This window comes from Apteryx mantelli, chromosome 22 (assembly GCF_036417845.1).
Source record: "Apteryx mantelli isolate bAptMan1 chromosome 22, bAptMan1.hap1, whole genome shotgun sequence".
NCBI lineage: Eukaryota > Metazoa > Chordata > Aves > Apterygiformes > Apterygidae > Apteryx > Apteryx mantelli.
Window position 1 is genome coordinate 8,939,332 of NC_089999.1, and position 22,396 is coordinate 8,961,727.

Consider the following 22,396-nt stretch of genomic DNA (forward strand, 5'->3'; position numbering starts at 1 on the left):
AAGCGATGTCTGGGGCTGTGCGTGACTCGGCCCTGAGTCAGGCGCCGCGCGCTGCAGCCCGGCTCCGCCACACCCAGCCCCGACCCGCACAAGGGCAGCTCGGTTTCCTCCCCTCCGGCTCCATCCCGCCGTGCTGCTGGAGGCTCTCGAGGGGCTGCCGCAGGCCAGCGGGTCCCTGCTCGCCTGGGAAGGGGCGTTCGCTCCCACCCATCAGCACTCAAGCCAAACCCACAGCGATTCCACCTGCGCTTCCGTCTGCTCCCGTTCGCTATTCATAGGGCTATTTGCGGGACCACCCCTGCTCTTGGGCGCAGCAGCAGGTCGGTCCTGCAAGCTGCACCCTGGGCTGCTCAGCGCAACGCCCACGGTCAGCCCTTTGGCTCGTGACAAACCAAGGGGTCCCAAAAAGCCAACCCTCTTCCTCTGACCTTCGAGGCACTGCCCCGAGGCAGCGCTGGCAGGGGCTCAAGCACTCTGACATTACAACCCCCTCCCCCCTGCCCCACCAGGAGAGCTCAGTCCACAGCCACCATCTCCACCACATCTTCCCTTCAGGCAGGTCCTGAGCCCAGAGATCCCATGGGTAACAAACTTCCTAAAAGGTACTGTGCAGCAAAACCAAGTTTAATACCCCTTTCACGGTCTTCTCTAGTTCTCTTGGTTAAGCGTCACCCCACGGTGGTGACCCCGCTCCCCATTTCACAACCCTGCTGGTATGACTTTCTGGCAATCCCACAGCTGAGGCTCTGTTTGGAGGCCACAAGGCAAGTTCTTCATCCCAGGAGGGCCCATCCTCAGCCCGCAGAGGGGTTAATCCACCGGATGCTGCAGGCTTGCTCATCCCGCTTGTTCAGGACACGGATCTAATGGACGTCCAACAAGAAGAGAGTGGCTACATTCAACAGTTCTTCAACTGGCAGCTTTAGCTACTAGAGAAGGACATAAAGCTTGCCACTGAAGAACTGGTGCTGGTTAGCCAGGAGCACGGCAGCCGGGGCAGCAGCTGGGAAAGAAACAAACACATCAGAGCCAGGATTGAACACTGCTAGCCTGAAATGGCACCCGGACCACTTGCCCCATGGAGGGAGAGCCGACCCTGCTCCTCACCCCCTCCCCAGCACCAAGCACCGATCTGCTGCCCCCTTCTTCGCTCGCGGAAGCTCCTCGGTGCTGGGCGCTCGCAGGAGAGCGGCTGCAAAGTGGGCCACGGCAGCAAGCTACCCCAGAACTGTTACAGGAGAGCTCGAGACAGCTACGTCCTCGACTCTTCCCCAGGCTCGACATCAGCCATCCCTCCCCTTTCCCAAAGCAGGTGGTGCTTTTGCTCTGACACCCACAGCAAGCCCTAAAACCTGCCAAATGCCAGCAACACGCAGAAAAATCAAGGCCATTTCTGCTGGAAAACAGAGATAAGACAACTTGTTCCTGCAGGAACGAGCGGCCTTAGCAGGAAGGCTAAGGCACGGATCGGAGCCGCTGGAGGCAGCCAGCGCTTTGGGCCTGCTGCAGCGGCAGGACGGTGGCCCCGGGTACAGGTTAAGGCATTCCCCAGCTGCTCACCTCAGGCATCTCGGCTGGCAGGGTCCCACCTGGCCGGGGGCCAGCCACCGCCTGCCAAGGAAGACACTTCATCAGGCCGCCACTGCCAAGTGACCACCAGGGGAATTCAGGGAGCAGAGCTTTTTCGTGTCATTTTGCAAGAGCGTGAGCAACACGGCCCACGGGCCAGCCTGGGACCCCACTTCTTCCCCCTCCTTCCAGGAAAACCCCTTTTCTGCTCAGCTTAGGCCCTGTCAGCACTTCAGCTGCGGGGACCGATTTCTGGGAAACTCCCAGGCAGTTACAGTCGGCTCAGACCTCCCAAGCAGCCATCCCCGCCGTGGGGAGAGCTGGCCCCCTCTCACCCAGGGGGCCGCACAGAGGCTAACGCGGCTCCCCTGGAGCATCCTCCCCTTGGCGTCACCCCAAGGTATTCGGGATGCCACCGGGCCCCAGGCTCCCGCTTGGCCTCGTGCCTCCGGGGGTGGCGGGGGAAGCCCGGACCCCACGAGGGCCAGGCTGGGCATCACGGCGGGGGTCTGCGGGTGGCACCAGCGGTGGGCGGGCAGCGGTGGGTCGGGGCGCAGCGCGGCGGCGGGCGGCTGGGTCGGCGCCGGGCCTGGCGGGGATGCCGTGCATTCCTGGCGTGCCGGGTACATCTGGTCCGGATTCCAGCGCGCGGCTCCGCTGGGGTCCCGCCGCTGCTCCACCCCCGCCGGCCCATGAATCAGCACCCGCCGCCGCCGCCGAGCCGCAGGGCCCTGCTGGCACTGGGGCTTGCGGGGGGGGCCTGGCCAGTACCGGGAAGCCCCCCAGCACCGAGGGACCCCGCCAGCATTGGGGTGTGGGGAGGGCAGCGATGGGGGCACAACTGCGGTCCCCCCTCCCTTCCCAGTAAAACCGAGGCTTCCCCAACCCAGGGGTCCCTCTCCCGGTTAAACCGGCCACCTCCCCCCTCGTCCAGTGTCCCCCCAGCCGGTAAAGCCGGCTCCCCCCAGCGTAAAGCCAGCTCTGCCCCCCGCTGCCGTAAAGCCGGTCCGCCCGCCCTCGCGGGACACCCAGACGCCCCCCCGGCCCGTCGCCCCCCCGGGATGCTCCGGTCCGTGCCCACGGCGGGGAGCGGCCGCGGGGCAAAGTCTGCCCCGCCCGGCCCCGGAGTGAAGGTCACCCCCGGGGCGGCCGCCGCCCGCCGCGAGGCGGCCCCGGCTGCGGCGCCGCCCGCCCCAAGGGGACCCCCCGGAGCGGGGCCGCGCCCCGGCCCCAGCCCCCCCGCCGCCACCGGGGGCGAGGCCGCCCGGCCAGGGCGGCGCCCGCGGAGCCCCTGGGAGCGCGGCGCCGGGGCGAGCCCGGCCCGCCGCCGCCGCGCGGCCCGGGGGAAGGTGACCTTCCCCGGCGGGGCCCCCGGGCGCGGCGGGGCTCGGCCCCCCGCCCGGCCTGGGGCTCCCGGGGCACCGGCGGCGGCGCTGCGCGGGGCCCGTCCGCCGGCGCCCCTCCCTGCCCCAGCCCCACCGCGGCGCGGCGCGGCCCCGCCGGACCCACCTGGGCGCCCGCCGCTGCCGCCGCCCCGCTACGGCCCCGCCGCCGCCGCCGCCGCCTCCCCCTGCGCCCCGCACTCGCCGGCTCCCGTCTCGGATCAGCTGGCGGAGTCATGACGCAGCCACCCACCGGCTCCGCCCTCGGCCAATCGCCTCCCGGCACGGACGGCGCGCGCCCCGCCCCCCCCGCGGCGCGGCGTCCCCGCGCCTCGCCCGCCCCCGCCTTGATTGCCGCTCAGCGCCGCCAGTGGCGGCCCAGCACCGCCCGCCGCCTAGCCAATGGGAGGGGAGAGCTCGCGCCCCGCCCCGCCCATCCCCGCGGGAGGGCACTGGCAGTGGCCCTGTCCAACCAGCGGCCGGCGGTTGCCTAGGAAACGGCTGGGCGGTGCCCCGCCGCGGGGCATGCCGGGAGCTGTAGTTCGGCGCCGCGCGAGCGCTCCCGGCATGCCCCGCGTGCTGTGAGTTGGCATTTTCAAGAGGGTGAAATGAGGGAGCGGGTGTGTGTGGGGGCGGCTCTTAAAGGGCCAGTCCCCGCAGACCCGGCCGCGGCCCGCTCGCCGCCTGCCGCCCGAGGCCGGGTACGGCCCCCCAGCACCTGCCTGCGGCCGCCCCCACTGCCCCGAGCCCGGCAGGCCACGCGCTGGGCGCGGCGCTGACGCCGGGCCGCGTTGGCCGCCACCTCTTGACCTCCGGCTGGCGCCGCCTGCGCCTTTAAGAGCTTATGCTAGTGACACAGACCGATTCCGAGAAGTTACTCCAAGTTGGCGGCCAATCAGAAGTGAGGTTCCTCACCGGGCGCCAATCGGCGCGCGCGGGGGGCGGGGCCGGAGGAACTCAGCTGAACCCAATGACTTGGCAGTGCCGGCCGGCCGCGCGATGACTGGACAACTTCTTTAAAGGGGCCGCGCCCGGCCCGCGCCGACTGTCGGGGGGGCGGCGCGGGACGGCGAGCGGAGCCGCGACGGATGCCCTGCCCCGGGGGCAGCTCGGGGTCTGCAGCTCCGGCCGGGGCGAGTCTCGGGGGGAAGGGAGGAGGGGAGAGGGGGAGCGGGCGGCGGTGCCCCTTTAAGGACGTTTCCTGCCCTTCGCCCCAGTAACAGCTGATTGCAGCGGACAGGGGGGCGGGGGGGCCAATGGGCTGGCTCCACATCCCGCCCACGTGACTCCCACGCGCCGCCGCCGCCGCCGCATGCGGCGCTGCCCGCCTGGAGCCCCAGGCGCCCTTCTTAAGGGGGCCGCGGCGCCGCGCCCGGGGAGCAGGGGTGGCGGCACCACCGAGCCCGGCCCCGGGGACGCGCCCCGACACGCCAGGCCCCGCTCGGCGGCCCCGGGGACCCTTCCCCAGGGGGAGGCCCGGGTGCCCCATGGGCCTGGCGGGAGCATCGAGGGCCAGGGCTGGCCTGGCCTTTGGGGACACTGGATGCGGGTCGTGGGGCCGCCGTCCCCCGCAATCGCTGCGGAGACCTCCAGGCCACAGGCCCCGGGTCCTGCTCCCCAGCACGGCTGCAGCCTCCCCCACAGCAGGGACCTTGGCTCTGGGGATCGCCCTCTTTGTGGCCTGGCTGGGCCCAGAGGCCTTCACTGCACCGAGGTGGGAGCCGCCATGCTCGCCTGGGCCGGGGCCTGGTGAGCGGGAGCCACCCTGGCCGTGGCGGGGCAGCCTGCCCATGGCCTCTCCTTCCGGCCTGCTCTCAAGGCCCGATCCGAGCCTGGCTCCCGGCTCCGCTCCTGGACAAGCTCCAGGAAGGACTCCTGGTCGGGCAGGCGAAGGACTCGCCCGCCTCCGAACAGGGAAGCTTGGAAAGCAGTTTGAGACCCTCCTGGTTGGGGCTGGCCCCCTCGGTGGGTGGGCGCCCCGCAGAGAGCATGGCGCCCTTCTCCCCTCTGTGGGCTGTGGGGAGAGGTGATCCAAGGCCCAGGCCTCTGCCCCGGCTCCAGCCGCTGGGCTCAGCGCTGGGAGGCCCTTGGGGCTCCGACACCCACAGCCGGGGGGCGGCAAGGCCCCTCCTGTGGCTGCCAGGACCAGGATCGGGGACGGCATCCCAGCCACCAGTGAGCCCAGGCCCACCCGAGGGAACGGCCTCCCTGGTGGTTCGGGGCTGGGGGCTGCCTGGGGTGGCGGTGGGGTCTCGGCCCCGCTTCTCCCCACGGGGCTGGGGCTCCGGAAACCCCCTCTGGGCCAGCAGCCCCGGCGCCCTCCCCAGCCTCGCAGCCCCCGCTGGGGGGTCCAGGCACTCACCTGTCCCCGGTGGGGTCCACCTCCCCTGCGCCCGCCGCGGGGACCCCTTTAAGGCCGGCTGCCTCGTCAGCGCGGCTCGCCGGATTCCAGCTGACAGCCCGGAGCGCCTTTGACGTCACTGTGACCTCAGCCAGCTGGTTGCGGCGCCGCGTCATGCCCGCGCGGGGGCCCCCGGCGCCGCCGCCTGCCCATGTATAGGCACCGCGCCCCGGCGTTGCGTAACGCGCCCCCCCCCCACCTCCGCCCGGGTCCCCCGGACGCCTGGGTCCCCCGTGCATCCCCCTCCCCCGCCGCGCGGGCTGCGGCCGCTGGAGGGAGCCCGGTGCCCGGGTGCTGCCCCCCCCCCCCCGGGAAGCCCCCCCCCCAGTGCCGGGGGGCCGTTGCCGCCCCCCGCCCCCACCCTGGGATCAGCCCCCCACCCCGGGATGGACGGCGAGACCCAGGAAGGGCTGGGACACGGGCTGCAGCAGCGGGGCGCCGGCCCCGCCGTCCTGTTGGCGGCCAGTCGTTACAGCGCGGCCGGCCATGGCGCCCCCCCGGACCCCCCCACCCTCCGGGCCCCCCAAGCCGTCAGCGGGTGTAGGAGCGCCGCCAGCCGTGGACGTCGCCGCAGGCCTCGCCGGCACCGGTGGCTCGCGCTGCCGGCGCCCCAGCCCCTTTGGCCTTCCCCTCGTCACCGAGGAAGTCGGCGGCGGCCTGGAAGAACTCCAGGAGCAGCTCGTGGCTCCAGCAGGAGCCGCGCAGGCCGTGCTGGAGGAAGCCGCAGTGGCCGCCGTGCCGGGCGAGCGCGAGGAACAAGTAGGGGTTCGTCTCGAAGAGCTCCCGGGGCGGGCCGTTGCCCGGGCCCCGGCACACGGGGTCGTCCTGGCTGCAGATGCAGAGAACGGGCACCGCCACCTCGTCCACGTCCCGCAAGGGGTCATTGCTCTCCCAGTAGGCGTCCCAGCCCTGCGCCTGGCAGAACAGGGCCTCCTCCAGCTCCCTCAGCGACCGGCCTCCGAAGAAACTCTCCAGGGGCAGCACTTCCCCCAAGGCGGTGGCAAAGCTGGGGAGGGCGAGGACAGATGGCGGTGAGAGCCGGGCAGGAGCCGGAGGATGCGACGGCTTCGTGAGCCAAGCCTTTTCCCTTGCCCAGGCTCTGCCGGTCCCCACCAGCTGTGGGGCCCGGAAACGAGGGGCAATCCCCCAGGGTCCCCCGTCCGTCCGTCCATCCGTCCATCCCTGGGGAAGCCGCGCGTTGGCCGGTCACTCACCGGCTAAGCCAAGCCTTCTGGTACAGGAGCAGGGGCTGCTGCCAGTGCCAGGGGCAGCCGCCTTCGAACCACTTGCGAGGGCTGAAGATGGGGGAGATGCAGCCGGCGGCGGCCAGCTGGCTGGAGGAGCCGCATTCCCCCAGGTGCGACAGCAGCAGCCCGGCACCGGTGCTCTCCGCGGCGGCAAAAAGCTGGGCTCCAGGGCAGCGGCAGCGGAGGTAGCGGATAGCCTCCTGCAGGTCGGCGGGGTCCCCGTAGGGCTGCAGCTTGGGGGTGCTCAGGGGGCAGCCGTTGTGGCCACGGCGATTGAAGACCACCGGACAGTAGCCATGGAGCAGGGCCAGGCGGCAGAGCTGGGGACAGCGGCAAGGCCATGAGCGTGCCGGGGGGGAAGGAAGTGCCGCCCGCAAGCCTGGCCTGCTGGTGCCGAGCTTCAGAGGAAGCCGCCACCGCTGCTGCTGCTGCTGCTGCAGCGGGGCAGGCTCCCCACGCTGCCGCAGCCAGCATTTTGCACCCCCCTGGCTCCCCTAAAACACAGCTCGGCCTCTCCTGCCCAACAGCGAGGCTGGGGACAACCTGGTGCCAAGCGGTTCCTGCACAGTCCGACACCCCTGAGCAAGGCCAGGCCACCGAGCAGCAGCGGGCGGCGCGGCGGCCATGCCCCCCGCTCCCCTGCCCGCGTTACCTGGCTCAGGTTGCGCGTCACCTTCCCGAAGGAGTTGGGGATGAGCAGCAGCACAGGGGGCGGCTGCTGCCCTGGCTTCGCCGGCGCCGGCCCCGCGGCCCAGTCCAGCGCCACCAGCCCCCCGTCGCTCATCTGCAGGTGGGTGCGGAGGAAGCGCAGCCCGCCCGGCGCCGGCCCCGCCACCCCCAGCAGCGTCTGCAGGGCGGGCAGAGCCGCCCAGCCCGCCGGGGCCCGCCGCAGCGCCGGGCAGCGCCGCTCCAGGTGGAGGGCCAGCGCCGAGGGCCGGCAGAGCAGCCGGGGGCCGCGGGGGGCTTTCCGCCGCCCGCCCCACAGGGTCGCCAGCAGCCCCAGGAGGGCGCCCAGAGCCAGGGCCCACAGCGGCATGGCCGGGGCCGGGCCTCGGCCGTCCTGCGAGCCAGAGGGACCCGTGGGGCAGGGACCGAGCGGCGGCCTGGGGCGACGCTGGAGGGCGATGCGGGAGGGTGGCGGGTGATGCCAGAGGGCGATGCCGGGGGGCGGCGGGCGATGCCGGAGGGCGATGCTGGGGGGCAGCAGGCGATGCCGGAGGGCGATGCCGGCTTGCCTCAGCGCAGCCGGAGGGAGGAACTGCCGTTTCCGCGCCAGCCCCCCGGCACAGCCACGACCGCAGCCGCCCGCCGCGGCCTGGGCGCAGCCGCCGGGAGGGGGGCCGGGGCCGGGGCCGGGGGGTGCAGCCCTGGGGAGGCCTCGAGGCGCCGGTGGGGGTCGCCCCGCGCCCACCGGGGCCGAGCTGAGCCAAGCCGAGCCGAGCCGGGCCGGGGGCCTCGGGGCGGCTCCGCCGGGGGGTCGGCGCGGCGGCCCCGGCCCCGGCCCCGGCGCGGCCACATGGCGCCGCCGCATGTGACCGCCGTCACCTGATCAACATGGCCGGGGCCCGCGCTGCCGCCGCCGCCGCCGCCGCCCGCCGCGGCTGAGGGCCCGCCGGGCCCGGCCCGCCGCCGCCGCCGCCGCCAGGTAACGCCCGGCCCGGCCCGGGCTCGGCGGGAGGCCCCGGGGGGTGGTGGCGGGGTCCCCCCGGCCGGGCTCTGCGGGGGTCCCCGGGTGTGGGGCAGCGCGGTGGGGCTGCGCCGGGGTCCCTGCCCCCTTCCACCCCCCCCGGGGCTGCCACCCGTCCCGTCCCCCGCCCTGGGGCTGCACCACGTCCCCCCAGTCAGCCCCAGCTGGATATAACCTCTTTGGAGCAGGCTCCTAACAACAGCCTTTCCCTTCTTTTTTCTTTTTTTTTTTCCTTTTTTTTTTCTTTTTTTCCCCCCTGGGTTGTAAGGGGGGAGCGAGGCTTTGCTGCGTGGTGCCTGCCGGGCAGGGGAATTCGGGCTTCCGCGCAGGAGCGGGGTCGGCGAGGAGGGCAGGGGGGCGCCCCGCTTGCCGGCTCACCCGCGGCTTCTCCGGGCTGCGTTTCTCCTGCAGGGAGGCCGGGGGCCGAGCCAGGATGGAGGGCTTCCTTCAGAGCGTGGAGAAGGACCTGAACATCGACCGCCGGCAGCTGGCTGCCGCCGCGGAGGGGACTCGCGTCACCGCCTTCGTCCCCGTGAAATGGCTGGCGAGCCTCAAAGAGCGCCGCGCGCTGCCCAGCCTCTGCCCGCGGCCCGAGGGGCTGAGCGACGTGGAGGTGAGGACCTTCCTCCAGCACTCCGTGCAGAAGCTGCCCGCTGGCTGGACCCGGGTGGAGATCCACGGGCTGCGGAAGGACAGGCTGAGCTACCCCCTCCGCGTGCAGCACGGCCCCTCGGACCAGCGTGACGGCGGCTGGGAGACGCTGCACGGGTTCATGCAGAACGTCGCCTCCCAGAACTACCGGAACCTGTGGGGCCGAGCTCACTGCCTGTACGTGCGGCCCTACTGCCACGCTCACGAGCCGCCCACCGTGCAGGCCCTGGATGCGCTCAGGGCCGCCCTCCAGAAAGCTTACGGCTGCCCTGTCCTTCAGGTGGGCAAGAGCGCGCTCAGCGCGTCCCCTGCCAAAGACGGTGTTGCAGCCGTGAAGGGAATGCCCTCCTGCCCCAACGTGCTTCAAGCAGAAGCCCTCCTGGAGTCAGCTGACATGCTGTACGTCATCTTCCCTTATGTGCAGCACTGTTTGCATGACATCGTGACTTTCAGCCCGGCCAAGCTCACCAATAGCCATGCCAAAATCCTCTTCCTCCTCTTCCATGTGCTGCAGGCCATGAGGGCCTGTCACCAGGCAGGTCTGGCTTGTGGTGCCTTCTCCCTTCGCGACGTGGTTGTGGATGAGAAGCTGTGCAGCCAGCTCAGAGTGAACTTCAGTGAGTATGAGAGACCAAAGAAGGAAAAAGAGCATCTGGAAACTGGTTTGAAACAAACGAGTGAGGAAAGCAGCACTGGTGCACAAGTGAAGGAGGCTGGCTGCACAGCCTGCCAGAAGGACCTCCGGGACCTGGTATTACAGTGGGTACATGGGCGAGTCAGCAACTTTGACTACCTTATGCGTTTAAACAGTTTGGCAGGGAGGAGAATGGGAGACCCCAATTACCACCCGGTTCTTCCGTGGGTGGTGGACTTCACCACCAAAAATGGCAAGTTCAGGGACCTAAGGAAATCCAAGTTCCGTCTCAACAAGGGAGACAAGCAACTGGACTTCACCTATGAGATGACCAAGCAGGCGTTTGTTGCTGGTGGAACAAGTGGGGAGCAGCTTCATGTCCCCCATCACATCTCTGATGTCCTTTCAGATATCACCTACTATGTGTACACGGCTCGGAGAACACCCAAGGCAGTCCTGTGCTGCCATGTGAGGTCCCAGTGGGAACCCAATGAGTATCCAGCCAGCATGGAGCGCATGCAGAGCTGGACTCCGGATGAGTGCATCCCTGAGTTTTATACAGACCCCTCAATCTTCCGATCCATCCATCCCGACATGCCTGACCTGGATGTGCCATCCTGGTGCAGCTCCTATGAGGAGTTCATTGAAGTCCACCGCATGCTGCTTGAGAGTCGGGAAGTCTCTCAGGATCTCCACCACTGGATTGATCTCACTTTTGGATACAAGCTGCTGGGGAAGGATGCTGTCAAGGAGAAGAATGTTTGCCTCCATCTAGTAGACAACCACACACATCTGACAACCTATGGGGTTGTGCAGCTCTTCGACCAGCCGCATCCCAGGCGCATGGTGGGACCTGCCTACACACCTGCTGAAGCTCCAACCATTGCTCGGCCTCTTCTCCAGAATATCAGGGAGACTGTGTTTTTGGAGGACCTCCAGGGCCAGGTGACTGATGCAGTTAATGGGCTGGTCCTGGAGGCTATTCCTAGTGAAACCAGCTGGTCTGGGGAGAAACCCATCACTGGAGAGGATGATTTAGAGCAAGGCACGGAAGCCCTGGATTCAATTTCTGCTCCTGGTAGAGCTGCTGAACAGCCTGGTACCACTATGCCTTCAGCACAGCCCTCCAACCTCCCTGCGTATGCCACAGAAGGCAAAACCTCAGGTGTCCGACCTCTCCGTCGGAGCAAGGCAGGTGCTGTGGATCAGGCTGACAGAGATGGCATGAAGATCACACTTCCTGAAGGCTTCAATCCACTCCAGGCCCTGGAAGAACTGGAGAAACTGGACAATTTCTTGGTTAAAGGCTTAAGCAGCGAAATGCAGTTGATGGAGCAGCCGTGCAAAGAGCAACCTTTGGGTCTCTCAGACTTCTTCCAAAGGGATATGCAAGCTTTGGGCATCCTGGTAGCTGAGATAATATTTGCACCAAGGATTCGCCCTTCGAAGCCCGATGCATCCCTGTTGGAGCGGTTCCTGATGGTGCGTAATCTGTGCCGCTACCATCCCAAGGAGATCCCAGCCCCACTCCAGCATGTGCTGCATGTCCTGCTGCAGCTGAGTGTGCCTGTGGAGAAGCTTCTAAAAACCAGGAGGGGAAAGGGCACAGTGTGGTTGTTTGAATACAAACCCATTTCCGAGGGTCTCCCCCCACCTTGTCCCACACAGCTCCTCAGCCCCTTCAGCTCCATTGTTCCCTTCCCCACATACTTCCCAACTCTGCACAAATTCATTTTCACCTACCAGGCAAAGAAAGTAGAGGATGAAGGTCAGGGCCGGGAACTCGTTTTCCAGCTGTGGCAGCAGCTAGAGGGTATCCTTTCTGAAATCACTCCTGAGGGCTTGGAGATTCTTCTGCCTTTCATATTATCTCTGATGTCCGAGGAGAATACCGCTGTCTACGCAGCATGGTATCTCTTTGAACCTATAGCTAAATCCCTGGGTCCTAAGAATGCCAATAAATACCTGCTCAAGCCGTTGATCGGAGCATATGAAACCCCCTGCTATCGCCATGGCAGGTTCTACCTCTATACAGACTGCTTTGTCGCTCAGTTAATAGTGCGCCTGGGGCTGCAGTCCTTCCTCTTGAACCTGCTGCCACACATCCTGCAGATTCTCGTTGGCATTGAGAGCTCGCGCGAGGAGAGCAAATCCCTTCTTGGCACAGCTGAAGATGATGAAAGTGGAGGGGACAGCCCGGTGTCATGTGTGTTTGGGGAGGAGATCAAAATGGACGTGGATCACAGCTCTGCTGCACTTGACCTCCTCGACTACACCTCTGGTGTCAGCTTCCACGACCAAGCCTACCTGCCTGAGAGCGAGGACTTCCAGAGCGGCCTTTATGTTGGGGAGTCCCTGCAGCCCCAGGAGCAGGAATCGCTCAGTCTTGGGCGGCTGAGTGACAAGAGCAGTGCCAGTGAAGTGTCACTGGGGGAGGACAGACCTGCGGATGGGGATTCCCAGAAGGACAAGAGCAGCTTGAAGTCAATGGACAGCAGCCAGGATCTGAAACAGAGTGAGGACTCAGAGGAGGAGGAGGGGGATGAGCATGAAGAAGAGGAGCATGATGACACTGCAGTTGATATAGAGCTGACTCTGCCCGTGGATGCTGGTGCCTCTGTGGATGTCACTCTGGCTAATGACAACAGTGAGCCAGAGGATGGAGAGGGAGAGGAGCTGCCAGACCACTCTGATGACAAAGAGCAGACAATACTCCTGGGTAAGGCCCTGCTTGCGTGTAGCCTTTCTGTTGTACCTAGCAAAGCAGTGTGTGGGATAAAGGGAGAGACAGTCCTGTCCAGTAAAAGAGGATCCAGATTTGGGGGTGTCTGTAGTCCCAGCTTGGGAACAGTAATAAAAGCAGTGTAAAAGGTCAGATCCACACTGAAGTGTGGGGGCACCCTGACATGGCTGCAAGGCTGTTGCAGTAGGAGGTGTTGGGTGAAAGCACAGCTCTGCACGGTTTGCCGATAAACCAGCCCAGGGAGCTAACTGCTGGGCAGGCAGGGGCTGGGAAGCAGCCGGGTGATAGCTAATCTGCAGCGTGCCAGGCTCTGTGCTTGTGACTGTTTTTGTTTTGCAGACACAACCTGTAAGATGGTGAGGTGGCTCTCAGCCAAGCTGGGCCCTACTGTAACGTCACGGTTCATCGCCAGGAACCTGCTCCGTCTGCTCACATCCTGCTACATCGGTAATGTCTGCTCCTCTGACCCCAGGGTCCTGGGGTGGGCTGTGCCCCAAAGTCATCTGCTGTGTGCCCTGCTCTCTGCCTGCAGCTGTGGAGAGCACGCAGCACCCAGGCTGAGTGTCTTGTGGCTTGGGTGTAGTCTGCTGCTTCAACTCATGATGTTGTCTCTTGGCAGGCCCCACCAGGCAGCAGTTTGTACCAAGCAATGATGAGAATGGGCCCCTGAGTGCAGGAAATATCTACCAAAAACGGCCAGTGCTGGGAGATCAGGTGTCCAAGCCAGTGCTGGCCTGTCTTGTGCATGTGGCTTACCTGTATGGAGAGCCTGTCCTCACCTACCAGTACCTGCCCTACATCAGCTACCTGGTTAGTATTACTTTTTCTCCTCTTCTTGTGCATGTTGGTGTGAGAGCTGTATCCAGGACAGAGCTGCGGGAACACAAGGAGGCAAGAGGATGCACAGAAAATACGGTCCAGCCTCATCAGGAGCCTCCTTCATAAAAGTTCGTGCTCGGTTGAACTCTCTCTGGGCCAGTGTGGGCTGAGTTGGAGCATGCTGGAGCATTGGCTGAGAACTGTGCTGATGCAGCCAGAAGAGGCATTTTCACCTCCAGCCACAAGCTCCCGGCTGCTTCCAGCAAAGCGCGTGGCTGTATACGTGGGCTCTGCTGTGTAGCAAACCTAGGCCGCTGTGGATCTGCATCTGATCACTGGTTGCCACAAGCCCTCCTTCCCTCTTTCAGCAACGGGCTGAATATTCTCCTCTTTTGCTTTGCTGGGTGAGTGTGCCAAAACAGAGCTGGCACAAGCGTGGGACTGGGATAATCAGCAGTTAGAGCGGCTAAGGCTGCTGTGGGATTGCTGGAGCCGGTGTTTTTAGAGGTCTGTATGGGTAGATAGGGGATAGGTTGGGGAGAGGTTAAAGGAGGTTTTTCAACTGAATTAAAAAAACATACTGGCAAGACTTGCAGACTTTTCGTCTTGAAATTCTTAGCTGAATAGCAAGAAGAAAATGTGTAATACAGCTGGTTGAAAAACAAATCTATTTTTCATCAAAAATTTTTTTGAATGTTTTAAACAGGCTCATTTTTCATATTACTTTTTTCAGTGGTTATTAACCTTTTGGTTACTGATTCTTGTTTAAATGGAAAACTTCAATAGCTTTTTGATAATTTAAACTTAGAGGGAAAAGGGGTCACAGCTGTTCATTTAAAGAAAAAAAAACATTGTCAGTTTTTCCAGTGGTGAAGGGGAGATTTTTCAGGGGAAAAAATCCCATTTTTCAGCAAAATAATTCTCCACCCAGTTGCAATCATAGCTGCAGCTGTTCTGCTTTGCTTTTTTTTTTTTTAACTCAAATTATTGCACGGGGGTGATGGGGGGATTAATATTCCTGTGAACAGCATTTGGCAACCTGATATTAAAGCAATGAAACTTGGGGATCACAAATAGGATGACAAAAAGTCAATTATTCTTGCAGGATTTGGCAGGGTGGATATTTTGTGAGCCTCTGCGATGAGCTGGAAGATGGCAGGTGTACAAGAAATATAGCGGAAACTGGGGATTGTTTGCTGTTTTTGTTATTGGCTCTCTTTTCTTTGGTGTTTGACTTGCCTAGGAGCATTAGTTAGGAAAGAGGACAATCTAGAAAGATATCTTTTAGTGTTGCTGCTGGCATTGTTAGCTGTTTGGCGTTGCTGTAACCAGCATTGGTACGCTGTCAGCAAAAAACGATGCGCTCTTCTCCCTTGTGATGTTATCAGCAGTTGGATTTCTAGAAGTCAGCAGCAAGTTTGCCCATATTTTGTGCCTTGGATATTCTGTGCAGGGATGGTTCTTCCACAGTCTGTGCATCCAGGCTTAACAGGGCATGGGATGAAAACACTGATTTTTGGTATAAGTTGCTTGGATGTAACAGCTTTCCCCTCTTCCTGTGCTGGCAAATGATGTTCTGCGGTGTTGTAGTACAAGCAAGTGATCCTTTGGGTTGGTTCAGGATTATCTGCCTCCCCTCTGAGATTCCCAACTGTGGGAGCATCCTGCAGGGAGATGCTCTCTGGAGGATGTGTGTGAGTTTGGGGATGTTGTGCCCCATTCTCTCCAAGCTTCTCCCTTGTATCCACATCTGCCCAGCATACCTCATCTTTGGGCTCACCCCTTGAGTGCAAGATGGAGTTGCTGTTGAGACTCCCTCCTGCAGGCTGTGGCCAGCACAGCTGTGCCTGGTTTTGAGGCTGAGCTCCGGTGATCCTGGGATCACCCTTGCTGTGTCCTGCTGGGGAGACAGTGGCCTGAGCACAGAGAGAGCGCTGGCACTGGAGGACTTCTCCTTTTGCAGGTTGCTCCCAGCGGCGGGTCTGGTGGTGGCCGGCTGAACAGTCGGAAGGAGGCAGGGCTGCTGGCTGCTGTGACGCTGACTCAGAAGATCGTGGTGTGTCTCTCGGACACCACACTCATGGACATTCTCCCCAAGATCAGCCAGGAGGTGCTGCTCCCGGTGCTGGGCTCCCTCACTTCACCCACTGTTGGGTAAGTGCTGCAGTTTGCTGTGCTCTGTGCCTTCAGAAGAATTGTGCCAGAATTGGCACAACTCAAAATCTGGGATTTGGGAATAGTTCTGTGAGGGCCTTAGGAATTCTGGGACTGTGGAGCTGTGCCTACCCCATGGGTACCTCCTTGCACTGGTACATAGCACGTACGTAGAGCTTGTATCGCCCGAGACCTGCTGAAAACACTGTCTCCCTGGCTTGTCTGAAAACACAGAGAGGGCAGGAAGCATCAAACAGAGGAGGGAAAAAGGGCTATTTGTGGGGCAAACTGATAACGGATGTCCTCTTCAGTTTCCCCAGTGGTGCCCAGGCCCGTATTGTCCTGTGTGTTAAGACAATCAGTCTAATTGCCTTGATCTGCCTGCGGATTGGGCAGGAGATGGTGCAGCAGCATTTGAGTGACACTGTGAGAAACTTCTTTGGGGCATTCTCACTGCTGCAGGAGCTGCAAGACCAGGTCAGTGACGTGTGAGAGATGCTCCCGCCATCCTGCAGTACACAGCCGCAGGAAGGTGGTGGGCATACCTGCAAGTACGGGTGTTGGCAATGTCCAGCCCAGGCTGTGCTTGTGTAATTCATGATATGGTGAGAGTGTCTGATCTTGGGAGTCTCCCTGTTTTCTCTTGTCTAGGGATTGACAGCAGAGTCACTGAGCAGCTGTGAGGTGCCTATGATGGAGGTGCCTCTCTTGAACGGGAAGCTGCTGGCCCTGGATCCAGCAGTGCTGATGGAACTACAGAAGGTGTTCAATCCTGAGATGGCCTACATCACCTACATCCCCTTCTCTTGCTTGCTAGGTACGGCTTGGCTACTTCCTTTTCCTGAGCTTTCTGAGAGCTCCTTGCTGTGTGCTCTGTGCACATGTGCTTGATATGAACTCACAGGCAGCACCACTCTTTCTGGGAGTTGGAGGCCTGCTGGGAGAAGTCAGAGGGCGTAGGGCTGCTAGGAGAAGTCTGCAGCTTTCACACTGTGGCTCGTCCTGCTTGCTGGGTCAGGGAGCCCACTGGGACTTGAGGCTGGTTTGGCTGTGAACCGCATGTGGCTGGCTTGGGGGGTGTTGTGTTCACAGCCCTCTGATGGCCCTTGGTCTGTGGCTGATGGTAGAGGATGAAGGTGGGGAAATTCCTTCCCTTGGAGTCATGTTGTCTCTTTTCAGGCGATGTTATCAGGATGGTTGTGCCCAACCACTCGCTGGTTGAGAAGCTGGCCAGCCTCTACCTGGAGAACGTGAACCCGAAGAACTTGCAGGTGGTTAGCCTAGAACAAACACAGAGCGTGGCATGCTCAGAGCAAGATATGCGAGGGGCCGAACCGTTCTCTAGCCACCATGAGGACAGTCACTCTGGTACCTTTGGGAGCGTGCTGGTAGGGAATCGCATCCAGGTTCCTGTGGACACGCAGCGCGAGGGTCTTGGCTTACTTCGCCTCAGTGCTGTCACTGATGGCTTTATTCCTAGCTCATCCAACGAGGAAAATACCCTGAAGCATGACCTTCCTCGCAGCACCCACATGTTGTGTGGGAACTGGCTGGCCTACTGGCAGTATGAGATTGGGGTGAGCCAACATGACCCCCGCTTCCACTTCCACCAGATCAAGCTACAGAGTTTCTCAGGGCATTCAGGGGCCATCAAGTGTGTGGCACCGCTCAGCAGTGAGGACTTCTTTCTTAGTGGCAGCAAGGACAAAACTGTCCGCCTCTGGCCCTTGTACAATTACGGGGATGGTACCAGTGAAGTGCCGCCACGGTTCACGTACACTGAGCACAAGAAGTCTGTTTTCTATGTGAGCCAGCTGGAGGCATCGCAGCATGTGGTGAGCTGTGATGGGACTGTGCACATCTGGGACCAGTTCACAGGTAATAAGGGAAAGGGTGATGGCTGGCTGGAGTACTAGCCCAGTCCTCTTTAGAGGCAGAAGGTCCATAGTGAGTCCTGGTGGCTCCTGCTAAAAAGCAGAATAGAGACTAGAGATTTGCTGGGTGCCTTCTCCATACATCTACTGCTGTAACTTCTCTGCCATTTTTCACAGGCAAACTTCTCCGGACTTTTGATGAGTTAGACAGCAAAGTCCCCATCACAGCTGTGACCACTATGCCTCCTCCCTATCACAGCATCTCTGTGGCCAGCGCAGACTCTGTGCTGCGTTTCATTGATCACAGGAAGCCAGGACTACAGGTAAGGAGTCTGTCGCTCTGTGAACCACCACTTCAGGCTGCCCCATGGCATCTGTGTGCTTAGTGACATAATCACTGCTGGTCCGAAGGCAGGTGCGATGGCTCCATGAATGCCAGCTGGGCTTCATGGTTTCTTGTCCCCTCAGTGCTGGACCCCTTAGTTCTTTTGTCCCCCAGTAGCTGGACTCTCTCTCTTGCAGCATGAATTTCGCCTGGCCAGTGGTGTGAGTGCTGGGCTCATCCGCTGCTTGGCTGTCAGTCCTAACGGGCGCAGCGTTATGGCTGGCTTCTCCTCTGGGTTCATTGTGCTGCTAGACACCAGGACGGGACTCATCATGCGGGGGTGGCCTGCCCATGAGGGAGACATCCTGCAGATCAAGGTAAGAGGTTCAGCTGGGATCAGGGTTGCCCCACTGAAGATACAGCAGTTAAAGATTGAGTGCAAGGCATCAAGGTTGGGGGCTGCTTCATGAGACTCACCAGGCCACTGAGGTGTGATGCATCCTTCTGAAACCTGGTGCTTGGCAGGGCTTATCTGCTCCATCCTCTGGGCTTTTCTCCATCCCTCACTGTGTCCCTAAGAGGCTGCCTAGGCCCTCCAGCCCTTTGGTTACTGCTGTGCATGGGTGTTCTTGGTACAACTTGAGCAGCCCTCTCAAGTGTCAGGCCCTGCTGAGCAGGTTTGGGTGCTCTGCAGCAGGGGCAAGGGAGTAGCCCAGTGTCCTGTGAAGAGGAGAACGTGTTGCTTTCTCCTCATGGCTGCCAGCCGCCCTTGGAGAGCCTTGCTCTAATGAATAACTCTTGTCCATATTTACCCACCCTCAGGGAGCAGCGTTGGGACTGCAGTGTCCTTGACCCAATGTGGGTTAAACAAAGTTCACTGCTGTGGGTTGTTTACCCTCTCACTAGCTCTACTAATTGGCAGCTCCAGCCTTCTGCTGCCCTCAGCAGAGTGTCTACTACTGTGAAAGGGGCCCCCAATTCCATGTCCGTGAGAAGGAAGATAATTTGGCAAGTGGTTTAATGAAGAGGGAGGCCATGTGACAATCTCTTTCCCCACTGCAGTAGTAGCAGCTGATGAATTAGTGTTGCGAATCAGGATGCTGTTGAGAAGAGACACAGCCCTTCTCTTGGACACTTGGACAGTGGTAGAGGAGGATGCGAGCTACCAGAGAGCCCCACAGCTTGCAGTGTTCACCTGGATGCCTTGTTAATCCTGCCCAGTATCACCAGCTGCTTGGAAATGGCTGGCACTGTCCGCAGTGATTGCACTGGGACTACTGGACTGTTGGCAGCTACTTGCTAATCTCATTTGCAGTTTTTACTGCAGCAATGTTGATTCACTGGCACTTCCTCTCCTGCAGGCTGCAGAGGGCAATGTGCTAATCAGCTCCTCTTCGGATCATTCCCTGACTGTCTGGAAAGAACTGGAGCAGAAGCCTTTGCACCATTACAAATCTGCCTCTGAACCCATCCATGCATTTGACCTCTACGGCAATGAAGTGGTGACTGGCACCGTGGCCAACAAGATTGGTGTCTACTCCATGCTGGAGTTGTCAGCCCTGCCCATCAGCACGACTAAGCTGAGCTCAGAGAACTTCCGGGGTACTCTGACCAGCCTGGCTGTGCTGCCCACGAAATGCCATCTCCTGCTGGGTTCTGACAACGGCGTGATACGCCTCCTGGCATAGCGACTCCCGGCCCAGGAGCTTGTGACTGTTCCACAGCTCTGGCAGTAGAGTTGAAAGCTGGCAGCTTTGCTTACAGAGGAGGCAGAGTTAGACATTTCTGAACACAGGATGCAGGAGGGAGGTGTACTTGTTAGTGAGCGCTCAGTAAAGCATCTCTAACCTCTTTCTGTATCCTAAAAAACAAAAAAAAGCCATAATTAAGGAACCTCTACTGCTGCTAGGAAAAATGTTGGGTGTTGTAGGTCACTGTGACCCCTGCAGAAAGGCCTGGAGCTTTCCATACCATGTGTGCCTGACTCCTCAGGGGACTGTGAGCTGCTCTCCAGAGAAATATGGACCATGGCTATCCTTCCTCTTCCATCAGCAAGGGGTAAGAGGTAGCCCTTGACAAGAATACAACAGTATAGCTAGTACCATCTGCACTTACCCTTCACTCTCCACTCCTGAACCACTGAACAGTCTTATTAGAATAGCATAATGTGGGCCTGGGAGCCACCTTTGGAGCTGCATGGTGCTGGGCATATCCTCCTTGTGTGGTCTGTAGGTTCAAGGCCCAGGAAGATGCACTGTATTAACTTTAGGTTCTGCAGTCCCAGTTAGATCCTGTATGGGAGGAGGAGAGGTTAACTAGAGCACTTTTGTCACCTTACTGGTTCCAGGGCAAAGACAGGAATGGAAGCCAGCCAAGGCATGAACCCATCTGCTGCACTGGTTCATTTAGGGATGAACTGCTGCAGAGGGATAGTTTGGAATGGGAATATGACTCTCTAGGGATGACAGAACTAGATGCTTCCATGAGGATTTTGGCTCCTGGAGTAGTGAGATAAGGATGAACTGTTCTTGCTGGTTCTTGCCCCAGAAGCACTGCATCCCATGCTTATCAGTGGGGTGAGGAGTGCTCTTTGTGCAGTGGAACAAGGCTGCGCTGACAGCGTCTCTTAATAAATCCTCTTTCTAATCCTCCCCGCTCCCCTTTGTGCTGATCAGGCTTGTAGCGAATTAGGAGGATAGGACAGCAAAAAGGTGCTCAATTTTGCTCCCACCTGCCTGTAGAGTGAAAACCGAGGGGGCACAATCCAGCATGACCTTCCCTACTGGGATGCGCCTGTCTGTTCCCTGCTCTTGTCTTCGGTCCAGCAATAGGAGCAGTTGCCTCAATTCTGTTGCAGCCTTCTTCCCATCCATCCTTCAGCCTAGTTGGAGCTAGCGTCAGGGGACTGGGAAGCTTGTATCTCTGGCAGAGGAGGAGCCTGCTGTGGGTTGTCCTGGGAGGGGAAAGGGCTTTCATGGAGCTGTTAGTTCATCTGAGCCACCTGCAGAGGGGAAGGCTGCCCTCTGCTTCCAGGGAGGGTGGGGAGGTGAGCAGTTGGCCCTTGCTATCTTTCCCTTCCAAGGGAGCTCTCAGTCCCGTGTTGCCTATTAACCATTTGCAATAGATGTAAATATTTACTTCTAATAAACTCTTTGAAAGAGATGCAGAGAAGTGTGTGGGGAAGCTCTGTGCCGGGCTGGACATGCTGGAAGTGCCCAAGTGCGGTGCAGTGCAACACAGCAGGTTGGGGGTGTTTGCTGTGGCTTTCCTGGCTCTGTGTTCAGCCGCCTCTTGTGTTCCCAGGAAAGCTGGAGGAGGGATGCTGTGAAGATGCTCTGCATGTAAGAAGGTAGGACTCTCCTAAATGGGGACATGGATCTGCTTTCTTTTCCACTCACAGTAGCTTCCCCATGTGGTAGTGGCATGTCCCTAAGTAGTTTATGGCTGCAGACCTCAGCCCTGTCTCTTCTCCAATCCTTCCCAGTGCTTGCAGTGAGTTTGGGAACTAAGAGCTATTGCAAGGAAGCCTGGATGACTGCAAGCTTGCAATCCCTTTAGCATTCTCCGCTGCTCCTTAGTGGCTCCTGTCATACTGAGGATGTGGGCAAAGCCATATCCCACGCTGGGAAGCATCACTATTGCCTCTGCACGAGGCACAAAACTGCGTGGAGCCCGGACAGAGCTGCTGGAGGTCTGCCTGCCGGGGCTGTGCCTCCCTGAGACTTTTCTTTTATACCGGAATGGTGTGGGTGTTTCATGGGGCCGGTAACAGGACCAACCCCCCCAGCAAGGCTCTGGTGCTCGCGGTGTCCCGGGGGAGGTACCAGCCGCTCTTGGCTCAGCCCAGCCCGAATGTTGCGGCTTCCTGCCTGCGTACACAGCAACGGGGCCTTGGGCATCTGCCATCTGTTAAAAAACAGTGCCTTGCGTTCGCTGCAGCAGAAGCAGCTGGGAGATAAACAGTAAGTATCTGGAGTTCTCTTCAAAGAAAATTCCAAAAACAGCCCTGTGGCAATAAATGCCAACCCATATGTTTTCATTGGAGGCTACGAATAAAAGAAGACATTCCTAGCACAGGGAGCATAAGGAAAGCAGAGCCACTGCTTAGGGACAACAGACTTCCCAGGTTATTTCTGCTCTTGGGAGTTTCAGAGCTTGTCATTTCAGTGTCACCCTTGTCCTCGGGGTGCAGCTGCCTAAACTGTCTCCCCATCTCCAAATACACCACAAATTCACTCTTACCCCCCCAACAAATGTTTAACCGGATGCTCCGAGTCAATATTTGCTTGCAAATTCTCAAATAAGGGGTGGTGCTGAAGGTCGTCGCTGGCGGGTAGGAGGGGTGGGCTGGACAAGAGACTGCCCGTGCAGAGCTATCGGCCGGGCTAAAGCAAGTACCAGCTCCAACACGGACGCTAACAAGCTTAGGTAAGGGGCAAATGAACCGGGATTTGGCAGTAAATGGGGGCTCCTCCAATGAGCCTATGGGAGGAGGGTGAATCTGGCAGAGAGTTAAAGGCTGGGGATGATCAGGGAGGAAAGGGGCATTCAGGGTTATATGTAGCTGCAGGATTTAGGGTGAGGGAGGAGAGGGAATGAAGTGGCTTCAAGTTTTGCTGCTGTCAACGGGAACGCAAGGGGCTGCAGCCCAGCTGCTCTAGGTCAAAGCAGGGACTGCTCGGAGAGCAGAAAGCGGCCCCAGGAATTAAGCATTATGGAAGCCATCCTGAGGCCTAGGTTTTGGATTTGGCACGGAGGGTTTATATTAAGAAGAAGATAGGTTATTTCTGCTTAAACAGGAAAAGTAGCCGGGTGAAGCAGTGGCCAGGAAATGGATGGGGTTTCATCTGGAAACCCTGCTCCCACCTTCCACTACCGTGACCAGAGCCCGGGGGTGGGAGATGCTGGGT

General features: G+C 60.6%; 2 protein-coding genes and 1 long non-coding RNA gene across 3 annotated transcripts; 1 reads left to right on the plus strand and 2 right to left on the minus strand.

Annotated features, from left to right (window-relative positions):
* Nucleotides 1-606: 606 nt before the first annotated feature.
* LOC106487701 (uncharacterized) lies at nucleotides 607-2,463 on the minus strand. Its single transcript, XR_001293107.2, has 2 exons — nucleotides 1,561-2,463; nucleotides 607-1,003 (listed from the first exon to the last, which is right to left on the minus strand). It is a non-coding gene; the product is annotated as an uncharacterized lncRNA (long non-coding RNA).
* A 3,416-nt stretch (nucleotides 2,464-5,879) lies between these two features.
* On the minus strand, nucleotides 5,880-7,635 carry LOC106487695 (protein ABHD15). The gene is made up of 3 exons (XM_067309934.1): nucleotides 7,252-7,635; nucleotides 6,567-7,093; nucleotides 5,880-6,358 (listed from the first exon to the last, which is right to left on the minus strand). Exons 1-3 carry the CDS (start codon nucleotides 7,633-7,635, stop codon nucleotides 5,884-5,886), a joined length of 1,386 nt encoding a protein of 461 aa, XP_067166035.1. The 3' UTR covers nucleotides 5,880-5,883.
* Nucleotides 7,636-8,534: 899 nt separating this feature from the next.
* On the plus strand, nucleotides 8,535-20,648 carry WDR81 (WD repeat domain 81). The gene is made up of 10 exons (XM_067309902.1): nucleotides 8,535-12,290; nucleotides 12,654-12,761; nucleotides 12,934-13,124; nucleotides 15,097-15,287; nucleotides 15,599-15,764; nucleotides 15,939-16,104; nucleotides 16,467-17,165; nucleotides 17,339-17,484; nucleotides 17,684-17,863; nucleotides 18,848-20,648. The coding sequence occupies exons 1-10, from the start codon at nucleotides 8,720-8,722 to the stop codon at nucleotides 19,172-19,174; spliced, it is 5,745 nt and encodes a 1,914-aa protein (XP_067166003.1). The 5' UTR covers nucleotides 8,535-8,719; the 3' UTR covers nucleotides 19,175-20,648.
* Nucleotides 20,649-22,396: the final 1,748 nt, after the last annotated feature.